Below are 21,124 nucleotides of genomic sequence, written 5' to 3'. Positions count from 1 at the left end.
GGGAAATGCACGCGAATTTATATATAGATCTGTCTTCGATCCGTGATCTATTTTTAAATTTCGACAATAATCTCCGTAAAGATTTCGTATCGCGGATCGCGGGTGACGAATTATATAAATGATACATAACGCTTACATAAAGCTTCTTATAAAAATATCTGAGAATTACATTATTCTCAGTTAAAAATAAACAAAGGTACATTTCAAACTCGTCGACTCTCGGAGGAGGATCGAGGTCGCTGACAATACTATATCGAGACAAAGAAAAATTCATCCGTGACAAAGGGGAAGAAAGGGGGATGGAGAGGGAAAGAGACGAAAGAGAAAGATGGGTACGGTTGACAGAAAAAAAAAACGGGGCACAAACGCTCGATGGTAACGAGAGTTGCCATTCCGTGGCTCTCTCGCGGTCGAGAAATCTCAGCGTCTGTCTCGTGAGAGAGAGACCGCGCGCGTATCCGAGAACCACACCACTCCTCTCCTCTCCTCTCTTTACCGCCGCGCGCGCGGCAAAAGATCGTTGCCCTTCTAAATATAAGTTTGCAAAATCGAACAGCAAAACTGCGGAGTTTTGCCGCGGTCTGCGCCGTTCCGTGTGTATATTGCCGCTAGATCAGCCTCCTTCTTCTTCTTCTTCTTCTTCTTCTGCTTCTTCCTCTTCTTCTTCTTCGTCTTCTTCTTCTTCTTCCTTATCGAGCCTTCTCTCTACCTCCCTCAAGCCTTCCCGCCTCCTGTTTCCAGTACCGTGAGCCATGTCGCTTAGTCCTCCGCCACCACCGCATCCTCCTGGACGTTCCCCTCAGAGTTCTTACGTCCACCTCCACCGCCTACTTCGATCTCCCTCTTGTCTGCCCTCTTTCCTCGCGTCGCGGTTCCCCTCGCGGGTCCATGGCCTCGGAACCCCACTGTTGCTCCGTGATCTCGGAGGCCCGCAAATCCGCTCCTTTGGCCGTGTCGACTTTCGGACGAAATTCGCGCGCTTGCACGAAAGCGTAGTCGTAGGTCAGGATCTGGTTGCGAGAGAGCGCGGGAAGAAAGGAGAAAAAGAAGACGGAGACAGACGAGCGAGAAGAAGCGAGAGGATAGGTTCCCGAGTTCCCTCTCGCAGTGATAGCGAGACAGATATATATGTATATTTTGCGTGTGCACTCTCGGAGCTGCCTCATCGAAATGCAGCGCGGGTGTCTCAAACACTCGCGGTTTTATTTCTGTATATGCAAGCGCGTGAAACTTACTGTTATTGCACGGATTTTTTTCGACAGATTTTTGAAAATAACTTTCCATTAAAAAGATATAGTTTAAAACAATCTCGCATACCCTATACGAGTCTCTGATTTTTATTCTCTTTATAGAAATATAAAAAATATACACAGATAGAACTCACAGAATTTTTGTATTAAATACCTGAAAATATTTTATTTATTATTTTATTTTATATCTAATGCTCTCATTAAATGAACCTAAATATAAATTCTAAATTCTAAAAAATAAAATATTTTCAAGTATTTCATGCAAAATCCAGCGAGTTTTTATTTGGATATTTTTATACTTTAATAAAGAAAGAATAAAATCTCATAAAAATCTATTTCTTAAACCCGACATTGCATTAATATTTTCCGACATCTTGAAAGGACCAGACCGCCATTCGCTCGAACGGGCCGAAATTCAGACATTGGCCTGGCCGTAGTCGTAGGTCAGGATCTGGCTGAGAATGCGAGGGAGGGGAGGAGAAACGAAAGAGAGAAAAAAGATGGGCGCATGCAGAGAGAGGAAAGGAAAGGAAAGGAAAAGAAAGAGAACGAGCGAGCACGCTCTCTGATGCAGATAGAGACGCGCGGGGAAGAGAAAAAGGCGTGCACGCACCGCAAGAACCGGAGATAAAAAAGCGCGAGTAGGCCGGAGGAAAAAATAGCAGATTCAGAATCTGTGTCAGCGAGGTCGTTCCACGAAGGCGACGAAGACGCCGACAATAACGGCGATGCACCAATGTCACTCGCGCGCGAGAAAGAGAGAAAAATCCGCGAAATATACGTCAAGAAGCTCCGATCGACGTTTCTTCTTTTTTTCTTTTATTCCTTCAAGATTAAAAATGGAGGTCAGACGATTAGAGAAAGCGGGGAATCTCAATCTTGTCTCGCGCCGCAAAATTAATTCGATTTCGTTGAAAAATTGCGATTCTTTTGTAAAAGAAAGAATGCCTTTGTCAAGAGAGTCCCTGGAAAGTGTCGTAAAGATATCAATAACGACGCGCGAAGCGAATCGCATTGAAATGCATTTCCGCGCGATGCCGCAACGAAAGTTACGTTAGTAGTCGAGTTTACTTTAATTGCTAATTAAGAAAGGCATGCCGGTACGATATAAATGGTTAGGACATACTTATCCCTCTGAATGCGAATTTTATCGTCGCGCTCTTTATAACTATAACGCTGCGCGCCAAACGGGAAAGCTGCGACCGTTCGTCTGCATGTTGCAGTTGCAGCAGCCAGCGCTCCCGGCATCATCATCACCGTCATCTCGTGCATGCGTGGGTGAATAGCCTGGCTGTTCTCGAGCGAGAGAGAGACGGAAGAAAATGAGAAGGATGAGAAAGGCAATAGAGAGAAAAAGACAGAAGAGAAAAAGAGATAGAGGAGTCGACAGAGAGACAACGACACGTGTATGTAAAGCGAACGCGAAACGAAGACGGAAGATCCTGCAGAGAAACTATGAGACGGAGAGAAAAGGAGAAAGATGAATTGTCAGATAGATACTTTGACTCTCTCTCTCTCTCTCTTTTTCTCTGCTCCCTCCCTCTCTCTCTCTCTCTCTCTCTCTCTCTCTCTCTCTTTCTCTCTCTCTCGGTTCTTTACTCTCGCGGCCTCTTTCTTTCTTGTCTTGATCGCGTCCTTGTCCCATCGATGGACGAAAGAGGAAAGTCCGCTCGAGGAGACTGTACCACGGGTCCGACCGTGTTTCTTCTACGGGCCTTTATCCCCACTAGAATTTATCTCGTCGCGTTACTACGCACCTACATCCCCACTAGAGCACGGTCCCAAATTTAAGGGAAGACCATTGGTCGATCGTATACTACTTCTAGATTAGGAACTCCCTCCGAACCACCACTATTTTTGGCGGTCCGAACGCACGCTTAGACGTCCACGCCGTCCAACTCGCAAAGTTAATAAAACGCTCTTCGCCAACGCAAAGGCTTTCATTCTGAATCACGCTCGGCGCCCGCAAAAGTTCTGCTCCAACTCGCGATGCATCGAATCAATTTATATCGATAATAGATTATCACTCTCGTACAATAGATTTCGTCTAATTCATCGGAATCATATCGTATTAATAAATTGAAAATTGAAATGAAAATTTAAAGTTCGGTCTTCAGGATCTATTCAACCTACCATCATCATTGTAGCATCTATGCAACCCTAGTCGTCCCTGAAACCCCATGTAGATAGAACGTGCGTTAGCCGGCAATAGCAACGGGCGCTACCCCACTCCCATTCTCTCTTGGATCCGCTCTGGTGGCTTCTCGAGGCGAGTACTCTACCTTCGGACCTTCGCGCCAGTGCCCCCCACTGTATTGTATGCGGCCAATCCGCGGCGAGGACGCCGGCGTGAAGCCTACGCGGCGACGGCCAAGCCGATTCTCGCCGGCGCCCCAGCATTTTATACGGAAAAGACTCTTTAACGAAGCACAAGGTGCGCACGCACGATCAACTTCACGCGACACCACGCGCGTACCGTGTCACACACACATACACACATATAAGGGGAGGCGAGAGTGCGACGACGACGACGACGACGACGACGACTGCGACGACGACGACGACGACGACGACAACGACAACGACAACGACAACGACGACGACGACTATCAACGAAGACCATCACGAAGACCACGATAATCATCCTGACCACGAGGACCACCGACATTTCCCGCTTCATCATCATCCCCTTTCCTCTTCCACGCACTGTCAGCAAAAAGGAAAAAGAAGATACGAGGACCAATTTGGATGAAAAACAAGAAGCAACGAGTGGTGCATCATTGGGCGACCCAAGAAACGGTGAGATCGATCGACAGGTGGAGGCAATGGATTCTTGAAAGAAAAGATCGCGAAAGAAGGCAGGCACCGTTTATTATCTCAAGAAGAAATCGCACGAAAAAGCTGTACCGTATCCATCTTCGAGGGACCAACATGATCCTTCGGGGAGACCACGAGAGAGCCTCGAGGGTGTCGAGCTATCGATCTGTCTCGTCTCAGCGTGAAGAGTCGTAACGCTTGTGAAAGAAGATCATCGGCAACGTGCCCGCCGTTGACAGCTGACAGTGCGCTAGATAGATCTTCTCTCGTCGTCTCGCCTAGCGTGTTCTCTGTTCCTTCCTTCCTTCCTTCTCCGCCTCCGCGTACTTCGATTCCGTCGGTTCTCCAAGTGTTCCTACCTCGTCTCTCTCCCCCTTTGACTTTGCACTCTTCTTCGTCACCCTCTACCATTGGATCCGCCGCCCCCACCAGAACGATCAACCGCGCCGCGAAGTGCCGAACGATGAACTCGGGCAACAGTGTGCCATATTTTGTGATCTTTTTACTTACTAGCTCCTACCATCGCGATTTAACTGTGATCCACCTACTGTAGAGACTCGCGCACACATATACGAGAGGTAAGAGTCAACACGAAAAAAAAAAACACGAGTACACACGAAGCCAGTAGGGAGACAAGTCAAGTTACTCACTCGCCTTCTTTGACAAAAAGTGATGGAAAAGGTAAACAGATAAACTAGTACTTGACTGGTCTCTCCAATGACTACGTGCAAGCCTGAGGGGATCATCGCAGAGAGGGAAGGTTGAGGGGGGGACGGGGAAGGGGCAACTGGACGGGCGAATCTCCCGGTGTCGTGTTTCATTTCCGGATTTGCTCTATTGTGCAGGCAGCGTGGCAAACATTTGCCGACAGTTTCGATACACGAGACCGCCATGGTGACATTGACGTCTTCGCCGTCCACGTGCTCCTTCGTCATTCGCGAAATCGGCCGCGAAACTTACAATTAGCCTTACAATTAAGCCTTAAGACCGATACCCCCGACACCATCCTTCTTCAGGATCGCGTAGCGCGGCCGCACATTCCGGAACGAGGACGACGCGCTTCTTGGAGCGCGAACGATACTGGCAGCTGGATGACGCGACTCCGCGAGATATTCCAAGAGAGAAAGAACCACGCGCGTTCACCTCACGTTCGCGCGAAGAAAGCCTTACACCACGCGTTGCATTAAACTTGCACTCTTTGGATTCCCCCTTGTCTTTCCCGGACAAAGAAGTTCTACTCGATCTAGCCGGCACTTTAATCTGTGCTCTTCCTCGCGAGCGTTGATCCGATTCAACACAATTAGACGAATAACTTTACTTCAGAAGCCTCAACGTCGACCTGAATATACCTGAACTTTAATATAATTCCTAATATTATTTATAGCGCAAATGAAACTGTCTGATTCTTAATTAGCGTACTTATATACGATCTTCGCCCATGATAAAAAAATCGAAATCGGACAATCACATTTAATGCTAAATACGGAGATATTAGATTTGTCGATTGGCGATCGCGACTCGACCGTGTCTCTTTTTCGGAATATACTGATCGTACGGGGAGATTCGAGGCGCGTCTCGACCTACTCCAACGTCGAGACGGACTGATCGACCTCCCGTGACGCCGCGTCACTTGCCAGTCGACTTGAAGAAACTTGTCCCGAATGATTTCATGTACTAGCCTGCGTAAGTTCCGCATAGAGTGTGTATCGGCATTTTTCGCGCTTAAGCCGGCGCGGCAGGAGGCGGCACTATAAGACGACGAGATCGCTCGCGTGTAGAGGGAAATGAGAGCTGAGAGCGAGAGGCGTGGAGAGAAGAAAAAGAGAACGAGAAAGAAAACCGCAGAGAGAGTTAAAGTTAGAAACTACTCGTGTACTAAGAAATAAATGCTATGAGAGAACACTCGCAATAAAATAGAAAGAAAATATAATACATTTTTCGAGATAGAGATAAAGTAAGAAAAGAGCTCCAAAAGATAAACCCTGAAACTTTAATTAAAGCAATAAAATAACGTAGATATACTTGAAGAAAAAAAAAGTAAAAAAAAAAGAGAGAGAAAGAATAAAAAGTATAAGAAAAAAAGATGCAAATCACGCTCGAAGAAAAATTATTTCGCTGGCAAAAAGCCAACCCTTTCGTTTCTCATGGGAATTTCAGCCGAGGGCTGACGAGGGAAAAATTTACCTACGACCTAGGAAGAAAAAACTCGCGGCGCTCAATAGGATAAACTTGGTTCTGTTAGGACGATGTAACGAGTTCCGAGAGCTGCAGGAAAAATCGCCGGTCCGCGATAGCCAGTCATCTCGTTACACATCGCGCGGTTGATCAACGACGAGCAACAATCGGTGCTTGTACTCGCTGCTTAATGTTTCGTTCGGCTTGGCTCGTAGCGAGCGGTTATTTATCTCGACAAGCAATCTATTAAGCATACCAACGTTATATTGTAACGCGCTTTCCCCCCTGGGTTCCCCATTTTTTTTTTTTTTTTTTTTTTGCGAGCATTTGCTTTTCCGAGTTCATCGAACTTCCGACATCCCGCGATTCGAGAAGCGCGGGTGGAACCGAAGAAACGATAGAAAAAGATGAGAGAAAAGACGCGAGATAAAAGAGGACGGGATATTTAATGAGTAGAAAAGACGCGGGGAGATACATGAAGAAGAGAAAGGGGCAGGAGTGGCTGGCGGGGAAAGAAACGAAGAGAAGAGAGAGAAAGAACTTGGGCGAGGATGTGGCAACGGCGCGAATGCAGAATGTGCATGCTGACATAAAACATACATATATGCAAGATGCAGCAGCGGCCAGCATCCTGCGTTCTCTCTCTTTGCCAGGCGCTCTTGCTTGGCGGACGCTCGACCGTGAGCCCTCGACTCTCGGGGCCTTCGGATTCCACGATTTGACTCGGTGTTACTTTTGACTATCCTCTTACGCGTCCTGGGAACGTTGATCCCTCGCTTGAGACCTTCGCAAGAACGCGTCGTTACGTGACCTTCACCGCGTCGTGGAGTCACGCGAATATATTTCGCCCGCTGTTCCCAAAATCGTGTCAATGTTCAATTCGCTATTTCTCGCGCGCACCTTGATCCCCCTATCGAGAATCCAATCTATCGATATTTAAATAACACCTATCGCGCGATGAAAGTTTTGCATTAAACGGGACAGCTCCAGAGATACAATAGACGTTTTCTCGGAATCGCACATGCTACGAATCAAATCGAGGAAAAAAATAATTGCAGTTGCATTGATAATTTTCGAGGTAATTAACTCGCTTTTTAAACGCGCTTTATAAAATTATATCGCGCGATACGTTCTGACGTGCTCCAATTTTTTTATCTGTCATCCGAAGGTTAGGTCGTAACTCTCGATAAAAAATAATATCGTATTAATTTCGTTCGTGCGCGCGCGCGCGCGAGTCGATCCATCACAAGCTGCTGCATCTGCGCATCGAAAAACGAGCGAAGAAAGAGATCGAGCGCATCGCGCGGCTGGTGAACCTGACCTCCGACAACGCGTAGCGGCGTCGGCGGCGTTCGGCATTTGCCTCCCTCCCGAAGCCTCGACAAGAGTCTCTCTCTCTCCGTCTCGCTCTCATCTGTCTCTCTCGCTCCCCTCGAGTCACGCTTCGGCGTCATTAAAATAAATTAGAGATTATCAAAGACAGTTTCTGCCGGCTTTCTTTCATCAACGACTAGCAGCGAGAGTATCGCGAGACTTGCTTGTAAAAAAGAAAATATTGCGAAACGCGGTGGAATATTAACGCTTAGTTTCCTATAAAAAAAAATGTCTTACTAAATTTATATAATATATACATATCTATATATGAAGTTTATGTATGCATAAACAATATGAATTATATATATTGCACTAGCGGATCTTGGAGGAAGGGAGGAAGGGAGAGAATTTGGAGTTAAAACCCCTCTCTTCTATTAAAGATGTTTAGATTAAACAGAACTCTAGGACAATAATAAATAATAAAAAAAAATAGAAAAAATAGAAAAAGCAGAAAAATATAAAAAAATATAAAAAATAAAAATATAAGATCAGAAATTTTTCATGTTATTGATTCTGGAGTAAAAGTTAAGCTTTATTTGATACCAAAAGAAAAATATCAAATAATTTTGCCGAAGCCTCTTTCCTCATCAAGATCCACTAGTATATGTATGTATATATGAATTATATATATGTATATATATAATTAAAATATATGCATAAATTTTTTTATATAAAATTGACAAAATATCTTATTGCAACGAGATGTTATTCTCAAAGATTCTCTGATGATGGGGATAAGATAGCGGATAAAGAACTCGGTTATGCGACTTCTCACCGGCGTGTCTCAGGGTCGTCTCCAGTGTCGAGGATTCAGCAATCGGTCGCGTACTCGGTCAAGGTTGCGCGGATATCGAGACGTTAATGCCACCTCGCCCGATCGACCGAGTGTAAACATAAATGCGGCCGGCGCACCGACACATTACGACGTCGTTTTGCGCGCTGAAGAGAAGGAGTGAGAACGATATTTTCGATATTTACATTTCCGCGAGCAGCTGAGCTCTTAATTTATTACATGGCCGATTATCGTGCTTGACGTTAATTACGCTCGTGATAATTCCCTCTACGTCTACGCATCGCCGTTTTACTCGTCATATCAGCCGATCGATTCGCAGACTGATTTCCCCTACGTCTACGTATATTAATTTTTTTCTCTCGCAATATCGTTCGTGTACAATATTGCAGCACGACTTATCGAACGGCTCCGGAGAACCTTTATCGCCCTCGACAGCTCCAGCTGTCGTCGGGTCGTTTCTCTGAAAGCCGCGTTTCACGAGTTTAGAAACGTGCAGGGCTCGTAAGCGTTTCCTTGCTCGCAGGAAACGAAAACAAAGAGTCGGAAGAGAGAGAACGAACGAACGCGAGGAGGAATGATTTTCCACGGACTGTACCGGCGCGGTACTGACCACCGACAAGTCTGCTCATATTGTCTTACCTTGCCGCAGCCGCGACCGCGTTCGTTCGCCGCGCGTCTCTCGTCCCCGTCACGCCGACTGTTAGCATACGTTTGATATGATAAAAAAAAAAAGGCGACGTGACGCGAGAGCGCGCAAGGTTACTGCCATAAGCGAAGCCGGCCGATGTGTTTATACGACAGGCGGAGGCGGCCTCTTAGTTCTTCTCCCACCAAGAAGGAGCCTCCCGTCCCTCCTCGGGGAGCGAACATGAAAGCAGGATTTCGTCGCTAGCCATCTCGCGATAGCAGAGTATGTTTGTCTCTGCTGCGTAAACAACGCGAGAGAAAGAGAGACAGGTAAGACGTGCGATCGAAACGAGGTATTACGGAATTGCATTACCGTATTCGCGCGAATACATATATCGGTGGTACCGTTACTGCGGCTTCGATTATACCGCGAATAAAAAAGAAATAAAAATACAGAGCGCCTCCCGTCGTCGCGCCGCGCCGCGCCCGCAGCGATTTGTAACGTCAGCGTCGGCTTAATTAATATCGAAGTTCATTTATCGCGGCTCGTTTACCAGCCTGTTCCGCGAGCACTGGATGCAGGCGCGATGCAAAGAGCAAAACCAGCAGCGGCGACCAAAGAAGGACCAGAGCGAGGGGGAAAATCGGAGAGAGATAGAGAGAGAAAAAAAAAAGGACGGAGAACCGGTGCGTAATCTGACACGGTCTTGCACGGATGCAGCCGGTTCTTAAATCCGGTGTTATTTGCTCCTTTTGTTGCCGCGCCGAAAGAATAGAAGTCGACAGCGAAATAGTCGCGCGTACTCTTTACGCACGCGATCCAATCGATTTTCTACTTCTTATCCGCGTGACCTCTTCCCCTCCCCCTCTCTTCTTCCATCGGAAGGAAAAATATATATCTCAATATATATATATCATCGTTTTTCGCGATTTTCTCTAAAACTCTCGTATTTTCGTCGACATCCGGATGCTATATTCGCCTCGCGGCTGCTTAATATATCGGCTTATTATAAGCGGTTAATAATTTCCTAAAGATTAAATTGTTTAACGGAAAATATAATTCCGCCGACGCGGATCGGAATATCGCGAGACGGTGTTATCAGCGCGGCAGCGCGATGACGTAGACGCGCGATTGTGACGTAACATCAGCGCATTCGACCGCTGACAGTTCGGACGAGCATACAGTCGCATACCGAAGCAATTTTCTTCGCGACGAAGAATGCATCCTGTACGTACGTACATACATACACATATCGTGATCCGTCCTTCGTTCCGTAATTCCGCGGAATGCGGAAATATCGAAACCGAATTGTGGAAATCCCTCGTGCGAAAGTTCTCGGCGTTCTTCGCGCGGCGACGACACGAAGAGGAAAGAAACGAGGAGGCTGAGAGAGACTGTAAAAAAAAATCGCGAAAAGAGGTTCGATTCCGATAGCGCGAGTTCTCACGCGATCCTCCGCGAATCGATACAACGATTAAAAGTAAAATATATATCTCCGCGGAGAAATGTTAGATTACTTATACTCTAGATCGGGGGGCGGGGCGGCGAGGCGTAACGCCGCTGTCCTAAAAATGAGGATCCATAAATAATGGAAGAATTTTGCGCGTGGATTCCCTAATCAGCATACCACCCATCGAGATATACCTCAGTATATTTGTATGCAAACGTTTGTGAGAAGGGTGGATGGGTCGAGAAGCGAAACGCGAGGCGGGCGCGAGGAGAAAAGGTGTGCGCGGCGATTCCGCCGATCACGAGCATCGTATACATATTTATACGCGTACGGAGTGTAAAGCACGCGCGTGTGCACATGTGCGTAAGTACGTGCGTGAGTGCATGCGTGCGTGCACCGATGACTCATTGTCAGAAAGTCAAATCCAGGCGTCGGAGAGAGAACCGAAAGAGGCCGAAATCGAGTCGAAATCGAGTCGAAATCGAGTCGAATTCGAGAACGGATTCTCTCGACGAATTTTCCTTCACGCGATAATAAGCGGAAGCTTAGGGTCACGCGTAAAAAAAAATAGAAAAAGGGGGTTTTTCAGCACTCTGTCTCTTATTCGGAGTTACGAGGCGACAATACATAGGTATTCCGCGAGTAGACCGTGCGTAGACGAATGGTCTATACGCGTGGAATATGTAAATCGCCGCCTTAGAAGTAATCTACGTAGATAAACGGATAAAACTCAACCCGCGGCTTTCCATTATTCGTCCGCCCGAGTAATCAGATTACGCATAAAGCTTAGGTGTCTCGCGCGTAGACGTATCCGTAGACGTCGTGTCGGTAGATTTTTCCCTCCCCATTCCTCCCCCGCTGTCGTCGCTTCGCGATCTCTTTTCTTGATCATTATTCTAAGCGAGGATCTAGTAACATATTGATTATTGAAAGTGTAACTCGTATAGCCGTACGATTACGTAACGATCGGTCGGATAATCCTAAAATGACGAGCGTGCTCGATTACGTCACGTGAATTAATTTTCGATTGTGTGCTGCCATAATGCCGTTAATCGCAGTATTATTCATGCATCGTTTCATTCCTACAACATAATGCTATCTTGGTTACATTTGCCGTTAATACTCTTTCGCGGAACCGATCTCTCTTAAATAAAATCAGCATTATCGTTGAGAAGTACAGTGCATAGTCATCAATGGTATGAGTTACAGCATTGCAAATCAATGATAAAATGCATCTTATAATATTATATATGAGATAACTTTGTAGCGACATACTTGATTAAAAAATATCTGAATTTGATTAAGAGTCTTGCTAATTTTTATGGATTTATTTTAAGAATAAAAAATATACATACATATAATTTTGAATTTGAATATTAATAATATATGTCTAATTCTAGATATAGAAAAAGTCTCAAAAGCTTTCTTGCAAAGATATACTAATTATTACTGATGATTCTTGTAAAATTTTCCTGCCATATTCAGTGAGACATAAGAGAAAGAAGCAAAGTGTAAGTGTTTTCACTGAAGATTGGTGAAACACTTTCTGATCTTCGGTGAAATCTCGTGTCACTCTTTTAATCAGTGACATTTGCACTGATTCGATTTAAGAGAGATGGAAATCTTAGGGCCGAGCTCTCTCATCTCTCTCGGAGCATCATCTCGCGCGCGAGTTGCATCATCGCCGATGACCGAGTGCATCGCGGACGCGAGCGCAAAATTCGACCGGAAAAATGGCGAGATTTATTTTTTCCTCTGGACCAAAGAGAGAAAGAAAGAGAGGCTGGCAAACTATGATAAACAAATGAGACTTGGCAACGCGGCCGTCGACGACTGCAGCAGCCAAGGCCTGCCGGACTTTTATTTTTCTCTCTCTTCTTTCTTTCTCTCGCTCGGCCTTTCTACTTTGCCCCGTGCGTCCCGTTCGCGTCTTCTTGTTCATTGCCTCTCTCCTCTCTTTTTCTCTTTCTCTCTCCCATAGTAGAAAGGAGCGCGAAGACGACGGTATGATGTGGTATGGCGGAGGCGGCGGCGGCGCCGGTGGAGGAAGAAGAAGGCTCACACAGAGACTTCTTATTTGCTTCTTTCGTTATTCCCCCCTTATTTCCCTCCCCCTCTCGCCGCAAACGGCCGCGTCGTTGCCTTCTTTCGCCGTTTTCTTGTTCTTTTTACTTCTTCTCTCGCGCGCGCATCCCCCTCGCCCGGCTGCAACTCCGGCGGTCTTTCAGCCCCTCGAACAGCGGTTTATTTTTATTGCGATGTTCTCTGCCCTTCCCCGTCCTCCCCCGTCCATTATCCCCCATCTCTCCCTCCTCTCCCCGCAACCTCAACCACCGCTCCTTCGACGGGCTCGGCTTCTTTTTATCCGTATTTTGCCCCCGCGCGTTCTTTTCTCTTTTCTTTTCTTTTCTTTCCTCTTTCTTTTCTCTCTGCGCCGCTCCTCGCGCGTTGCCCGTGGTCAGTAATTTCGCGAAGGGGTGGCGACGAGAATGCGCGTCTCGGCCTTCGCACGGTGGCGTCTTCTTTTTACACCACCTCACCTTCCGCAGCCCCCTCCCTCTCTATCTTTTTTTCGCGTCATAAACGCGCGCGCGCGCGTTCGCCGTTCTTATTTTCTCGCGTACGCGCCCTGCTGCAGTCCCGCGATAAGGAAAAGTATTGACTCTTGCGAACAACGCGAGGCCGAGAGCCGTACTCTCATTGCCGCAACGATATATATCGAGGATATTTGCGGAGTTATTGGCCCGGCTCTTTATCCGCGCGACGATCGCGCGATCGATACTCGTGATACATCGATCGTACTTGTATATACAGTACTCGGGTATCCCGACATACTGGTATAAATCGTTCTTAAAATTAGAACGTGCGAAAATCTCGTCCGCGAATATATTTCTATACGCAATAACGTACACGCGACTTATCCGCGTGTGAGGTCTCGATATAAATTGTATTCTCTCTCGCACGGAGGATCCTCTCTCTTCCCGATGCTAAAGACTGCTATTAATAATACAGTTATCTAACGCGGCCAACAATCTATAATTCGCGAATTCGTTTAACGGAATCGTGATAGCTCGGCGAATGATTCTCGAATCGGTCTACTACTTAATCGGTATTTACTTTTAGCGAGGCAGATTAATGGACTTAATTGATACGTCTTGATCTACTTATGTACGTTCTATATCGTGCATATCGAAAACGAGACGATCAAAATGCAACGCGACACAAGTGCCGGCTCGAACTCGAACTTCGAACGCGATATCTCGATTGTCTTGTATATTACTCGGTATCTCCCGATACACTTTCTCTGCGGCTACTCTACTGCATCGTCACGCGTTGCATTGCTCGTTTATGGTCGTTGCACTTCTCTCTTTCTCTCTTTCTTTCTCTCGGTTTTGCACAATAATTCTCCGTTACGTTTAACGACTTTATTACGAGGTTCACCGATATTTCATTGATCATCGATACTTTAATTGCAAAATCGAGACTACTTTCGCATACGCGGATAAGAGCAGACACAGATACATATTTATAAAATATATCATCTATAAGATTTATACAGAGATTTACATTTCAATCGAAAAATCAAATATCGAATGGTACGATAACATTGAGCAGGAATAAATAATATAATAAAGATTGAAATTTTTAATCAAATTCTAAAATATATGAATTACAATATAAATGTAACAAAAATATTTATCAAAGAATCGGAAGATATATATAAAGAAAGGGATGTTATCATATTTTCTCAATTCGATCGAAATAAACAATTTCTCACTCACCGGTCCGTGCAATAGCGGAGTTGTAGTACACAGCACACACGTTGATCTGAAAACAAAATATTCAAATTATATATATACATGTGTGTGGGGGGGAGGTGTATGTGTGTGTATAAGTGTTTTGAAAGTCTGGAAACGATCGAATATCTCAATGTAGTTTAGAAAAAAAGGTTTCTAGGTTTTAGATTAGGTTTTACCTCGCAGTTGCCCCGATGTCGCCCGATGCCTCCCTGGGCCTCCTCCTCCTCTCTTAGTTCATGGTTAGGCACTCGCGAAAACACGAATAATTACGATCGCCCGATACTTTACACGGCACTCCCGACACGCGAAACTTTACACGGCACTCCCGACGCGACGCGTGAGACACACGCGTATTTCGCGCATTGCACTTGCAATGAGAAAAAAACGATGCGAAAAACTATAATCGCGCGAATCAACGACCGTTCGACACGCGAAAACTCGCGCGCAGCAATGCTACCTGTAACAAATAAAATAAAACATTACTATTTTAATTTTTATAACATATTATTTTTAAATTTAATTAGAAAATTGACGCTTTAATCAGTTGATTTCTGTGAAAAAATATTTCAATTGAGTTTAAACAAACTATATTATTTTTTTTTAATATCATTCTTTTTAATATAAAATTGAAGAATAGCGCGCGCATGTGTTGTTCTAGTATATAATTAGAATAACGCTTTGCTATAATATTTCCCCCAGTCCAATTCTATCTATAATATCTTTATATCTGAAATACGGTTTTCTTTTTTTTCTTTTTTTTTTTTTTAATATTTACACGTCTCGCGACGATCTTTCGAATTTTTTATCCGTCTCGCTAAGTCGACCTTCATCCAGCAGAACGGAAATCTCGCCGATGCGAATAATCCGATTGAAAGTTTTGGTCCAGGAACAACTCTCCAGACTTTTGCAATCCCTCTCGCGTCCATTTCACGAAGAAGAAAAAGAGAGAGAGAGAGAGAGAGAGAGAGAGAGAGAGAGAGAGAGAGAGAGAGAGAGAGAGAGAGAGAAAGAGAAACACGATCGTGTCACATGCTCTCTTCTTCCGGTCCCATTGAGAATTCTCACGAACACATAGCACGGCAACGTTTGTGGCGAGTGTCTTATCGCGACGTCACTGATAAAGCAGCCATGATGGATAGGCGAAGAATCTTCATCGCAGACTCCGCCCTGTTTTTTTCTCTCTCTTTCTCCAAGCGGACGCGCTTTTAGCACGCACTTTTCTACGCCGTTAACCTTCTCGCGACTCCACGCCCAAAATAAATCGCCGAAGCCAGGGAGAAACATGGCGCAAACGCGCGCGATGAAAAGAAAATGCGTTTTGAAAACCGCAGCTTCGAATCTCTCGAAATTCATCGAGATTGAGTGACATTGTCGCACCTAAATATATTTGCCGAATGTTATGTTGGATATAAATAACTAATAGGATTTACAGATAAACTTGGTCGAATTAATTAAATTTTTGACATCCGAGTCGAGAGGTTGCTCGCGCGCTTTGAATTTAAATGTGAAAGCACAAATTTAACATAATGCAACATTGAACAATTTATATTTATAATCGTAACAAATATTTATTTTTTAACTAGAATATAATTCGTTTATATAATAAATCTCTCGAAAATGAAAATCGTGCGCTATTATCATCGAAGCTGCGATTGACGTATACTACGAAGACAGTGATATCCACAATTCATGCGCAATCGATCGACACAGCGCGCTTCCTTATCCTCATACATTTTTACCCCGATATCGACCAATTCGTTATCTCCGGACGTTTCATTAGATCGTGCATATATGTATCAAGCACGAGCGAAGGAATGATTGGTAAGGTGCCAGGAATTGAATGGCTCACTTCACCGTGAAGCTTACCCGATGGCTCAAGAGGCCGGAGTCCTTAAATTAATCCAAAATTATTCGGCACTATTCGCAATTAATTAAAGCTTAATATCAGATTTTCTACTCGTGGAAATTAACCGTAATCGGATAATCGATATCTTATATTAATACACGCGTTATTATATATATATATATAATGGAATATCATAACGTATATATGTGTGTCTGCGTTCTATCAACTACCCGAGATCCTTTTGTCTCCGAGAAATCCTCCAAAGGTCGATAGTTCCGCGGCAAGAAGGAAAACGCGAATTATTCTCTCACGTCATCCGACGATAATTTCCGCATCATCTTCGCGTACATATATCACACGTGTTTCACCCTCTGACGCCGATTTTTTCTCGTCGTACGAGTTCGAGACGAGAGAGACGCGTAGACGATAGGAGGAAAGGGTAAACGGCTTAGCGGATCGTCATCGAACGCGATGACGTGGAAAAAAAATGCGCGTCGGCGAGTGGAAAAATCCGTCGGGTCGAAGATGACACCTCGATCTCTCGGCTCGCATATTTCCTGAACCGGCCGCGGATTGCCTCCGCCTCGCTCTGTCGTTTGCAACCGAGTGAGCGCCGCTTTTCTCTCTCTCGCTCTCTGGTCGCGCGCGCGATCGAGCAGAGAGGGTGGAGGAAGAGAAGTAAGAGCCGCGTTGGAGTAGAAGCGGGCACGAGGACAAGACGGTCAAGGAGGCGAGGAGAAGGACCGCGTATGACGAGGAGTCGCGGCGGCAAGCTAGACAGGGGGGCAATAGCGAAGGGGGGTTGCGTGAAAGAGGCGAGAGATAGCTCGCGTGCGGCGATCGGCGCGATTGGCTGTTTCCGCCGTGTCGGTCGTGTCGATTGGCCGGGTCTTGCATTCCCCGGAATCGTGTTATTTCAATCGATATCTCTCTTCGAGAGTAGCCGCGACGGGATTTTTTTCGTTCGGCCCGCGGCCGGTCTTATCAGTGCGCCTTTCCACCGCGCGCGACCAGCCTTTTTTTTCCCTCTATCCCCCCGTTTAGCGCACGCACGCAGACGGCGGATGGAGACCGAGAAATCGACGTGTCCCCCCCTTGAACCCGTTTAGTTTGCGCGAGACGCCGCACGCTGGTGCCCGCACGGCGCTGCACCCGCGCTTCTTCCGGTTTATCTATCCCCCTTGCGCGCGGGCTTACCCCCATCCCCCCCGTACGTATGGTACATATAAAAAAACTCTCTCCGATCTCGGAAAAAGTGATAGTTTCTTGACGACCGTCGTGGACCGTCCCGTGGAATTTTCTCGTCGCGCCGAGACGGGCCCCTGTATCCTGGGCCCGTGAACCCGTCCACCAGCCACCGTAGTCGTGCGCTCGCGCGCGCACACGATACCCGATCGCGAACGAGCGCAGTGAACGAAAGTAGCACGATGTTGCGTTACCGCTTGCACGTTCCAATTCGAGACGCAACAAGATTGTCGAAACGCAGAGAAACTCGCGATCAACACGCCGATCGGATCCCGTAGAACGAGCAAACAAGTCAATCCCCCCTCAAAAATGTGCACGAATTTAACAAATTGTCGGTGACGAAGATTTTAATTGATTTGCGCAGAAGAAGAATAATCAGTTGTACAAAATCTTGGATAAAAGTGCGGTAAAAGAATTAACAGCAAGAAATCGATCTAATCGCTGGCCGAAGTCGCCGTTCGCTTTAGGAGCCAAGGACTTTGTTCGCGAGTGCAAGGCCGTGACACGCGCTTGCGCAACGATTCTTAACGGTATCAGTTACGCAAAGGAAGATGATCGGTCGAGCGTCGGGTCGATCGGGATAATCGGTCTATATGCGTTTGACGAGCGTGACTTTTGACGGGGCCCACGGCTGCCAGGAATCCATAACGAAAGAAATCCGTAACGAGAGTTAATGAGGAGGTCCGACGATCGTCGGATGGCGCAACATTCATGGAGCGTACGAGGATAATTAATTGGCCGATCGGGAAAGTAATCGCTGCGAACGACAAGCGATATCTTTCACACGCACCGCAATAAACAAAGAGAGAAATTATGAGGCCTCGTAAACGCATGCGAATTTCCCCATTTTCGATTACATAAGTCCGAGGTCTCGCCCGTTAATACGTGCACAATGAGGAGCCGCCGTTCGGGAAAAAGATCGGCGGGTGAGATTGATCGAAACAATAGCGATCGAGGAATCAGTCCGTACTACGTTCGCGGCGTTCGAATATTTCGCGAGCATAACGATCAACAACAGTCTGTGTTCAGCTAGTTAGGCACCAAACCGTCGTAGATCCTACGGTCGCCGGCTCGACCGAGATCCATTCTAGTCGTATATTCTTCCTCCGACGAGGCGACGTTTCTCCTCGAGATTCGCTTTACTCAAGATAAAATACGGGAGAAAGTCACCCTCTCTGTGAACTTTATAATAATAGTCATTTGCGTGAACGCGCACGTTCTCCTATATATGTTTCCTTAATCGCTCGAACTTTTTCGAGATCACGTGTAACGTGAGCGACGCGACGAGACGGAACAAAAAAAGAGACATCATCCTCGCGGAAAACGAGTCGAAATTTAAATCCCGCATCGAAGGGTGATCGATGGGCGCGCGAGCGCTCGCGATTATGCCAGCAGTGCCAGGGACCTTCGTGTCATCGCTCGTGGACCGGGGCGGATGGGACTCTTGTTCTTCGGGTTGCATGCTCGAGATTCTTCCCTGAAGATGTATGGCACCAATGAAAGCCACGGGCCAAACCACGGGCCTTGGACACCGCCCCCCGCGCCCCAACCGCTCCCGCCGCAAGCCCAGCATCAAAACCATCCCCGACCTCACCCCCACAACCATCCGCCCAGCCACCCGCCGTACGTACCGCCGGCGTATCAGCATCCTCATCACCATTTGCCGCCCCAGGTAATTATTGATGGATATATTCCACACATACGGTTAGTACGAGGCCGAGGATCGAAAATTCGCGCCAAGAGCGAGACCACGTGGCATCGAAAAAAAAACCCCCAGAATGCATTTGTCGCTTGCATTAAACATCTAACGACATTGACACGACGTGAATCTAATAAAACGAAACTCAGAAAACATCTAAAGTATGTATATAAAAATGCAAAAATATTTTTTTTATATATCTCAAGTGTGTGCATTTAATATTGAACGATAATAATAATCATTAATAATATATCGTTCGGGAAAAATTAAAGGAAAAATTAGTAGACTGGTCAATTTGAGAAAAATTGATCCATCTCATTCATGAGTTGTCATCGACTAAAGGAGAAAACTATAGACGAGAAGCAATTGCGAACGTAACCGGTGTACAACTATCTTTAGACGTACATACGTCCGCTCGTTCGCTCAATCCGACGATTAATCACGAGGAGACCGCATTACCCGATGACCGCTTATTAAATTACCTACCTACGTGATTCGAATTATGGTTATACCCGCGAGAGTGTCTTTACCCGCTGTGCTAAGCGGAGGGTGTTCGCCTAGCGAATGTCGTGCGATCGAAACCCGTTCGCAATTTAGTAACCGCGTACATTATCCTCTCCATTCGCGTTCGGATCTCTCGTCTTTAAGATTCACATTACTAAAATCATTTCGCAGAGCGAGAGGAGCGGTCTTTGAAAATATCGACGTGACAGGAGCGCGGCCGAAAACGATCTTTAAATAATTAACACTTTCGAGAAGAGCCGCGCTGAAAATGGCCGTTGTATATTTGGTCGCTCTCCGTGAAAATCGGTGCAATTTTCGCGATTGCAAAATTTCGCAGATTGAGATTATTTTTTTATTAGCATCACGACGAGTAGTCGAGACATTCCTCGCGCTGTTTACGATTAGTCCGACGACGAAGAGAAATGGCATATCCAATGCAGATCCATCATATCGAGTAAATCGAACCGGGTAAAATATAGCATTACACGTATCAACGACAAGACGAGAGCGTAAAGCCCCTCCGGCTGATCATCGATAGACTTTTGCCTAGCAATCTCTCTCTACACTCTTGACATTGGGCCGGCTGTCCGCCGACGCACATTAATACGATCGATAGTCCGTTATCGCGCGATCTCTCGCGGCCTGCTCTGATCCTCTTTTCTTTTTTTTTTTTTTACTGGCCAGCCCCACATAAGCCCCGCGTAGGATAACGACTACCTTTCGGCGTCCTTAATTTCGACGTGGCGCGTTGTGTTATTTGATCCTATCCACCGACGAAACAGGAAGCCCGATTTTGCCTACCGTAGCAGAAGGTAAAAAAAAAAGAGATAGTGCTTTTAGAGCGATGACCAAAATCTCGTTCTCCAAAGATCTAATCAGTTTTCCACATACACACCCGCAATATATTTATTAAAACCCCGCGACCTTTTCCTTCTATCTATTCTTCTTTTTTTTAATATAAAACAAAAATTTGTATGAAACTGTAGCGAAAGTGTATACGTGCAAAGACTTTCGAGAAATTGTCATATAAAATTATTCCAGTTAATAAGAAAATATATACATTTCTATAAGTTCGCTCATCTCTGCGTGTAATTAAGACGATTCATATAGATAAGGAGTTGCTCCCGACGAGGTATCGCACAACCAGTCAAGGTTAGTGCGCTTTTACATTCGACTCTAACATTAGGCAGATGCGAGAAATGAAACGGTAGCGAGACAGGACAGATTGAAGGATCGGTTCCAAAGAAATCAAATCGTCCTTTTCACGCAGCTGATCGGCGAACGATCCGCGCCGACCGGAAACGGACAACATACCACGCGGAGAATCAACGTGCAACGATTCAGGCGGATTAAAGCCAACAATTACAGGGGATGGCGCTTCCCCTTTTCCTTTATATTACAGTACATAGCATCCGCGGCGGTAGTTTAGACAGAAAGGTGGATAGGTAGGTTCTCGAATGAGTCAGGTCATGCTAGGTTAGATTGGACGTTGTCTCCGTACACGTATGCGTTCGCCACATACACGCACACGCGTGCACACGTC

At 46.0% G+C, this 21,124-nt stretch overlaps 2 protein-coding genes across 21 annotated transcripts in view; one reads left to right on the top strand and one right to left on the bottom strand.

Moving 5' to 3' along the window:
• Positions 1-21,124, bottom strand: part of LOC145934030 (uncharacterized) — a 172,496-nt gene that overhangs the window by 16,516 nt on the left and 134,856 nt on the right. For both annotated transcript variants that reach the window (XM_083034220.1, XM_083034221.1), the window contains 2 exons: positions 14,464-14,744; positions 14,270-14,315 (listed from right to left, as the gene is read on the bottom strand). In XM_083034220.1, the coding sequence (XP_082890346.1) occupies positions 14,572-14,744 (173 nt within the window). In that variant the 3' untranslated portion in view covers positions 14,270-14,315; positions 14,464-14,571. The remainder of the gene's footprint in view (positions 1-14,269; positions 14,316-14,463; positions 14,745-21,124) is intronic.
• Dati (zinc finger protein datilografo) overlaps positions 1-21,124 on the top strand; it is a 69,680-nt gene that overhangs the window by 8,425 nt on the left and 40,131 nt on the right. The gene's annotated exons all lie outside the window — the stretch shown is intronic.

This window comes from Prenolepis imparis, unplaced genomic scaffold, assembly GCF_030444845.1.
Source record: "Prenolepis imparis isolate NDT839.2.m4 unplaced genomic scaffold, iyPreImpa1.0 SCAF_3, whole genome shotgun sequence".
Taxonomy (NCBI): domain Eukaryota; kingdom Metazoa; phylum Arthropoda; class Insecta; order Hymenoptera; family Formicidae; genus Prenolepis; species Prenolepis imparis.
The sequence above is the reverse complement of the archived record's forward strand: the minus strand, read 5'-3'. Positions and strand labels throughout refer to the sequence as shown.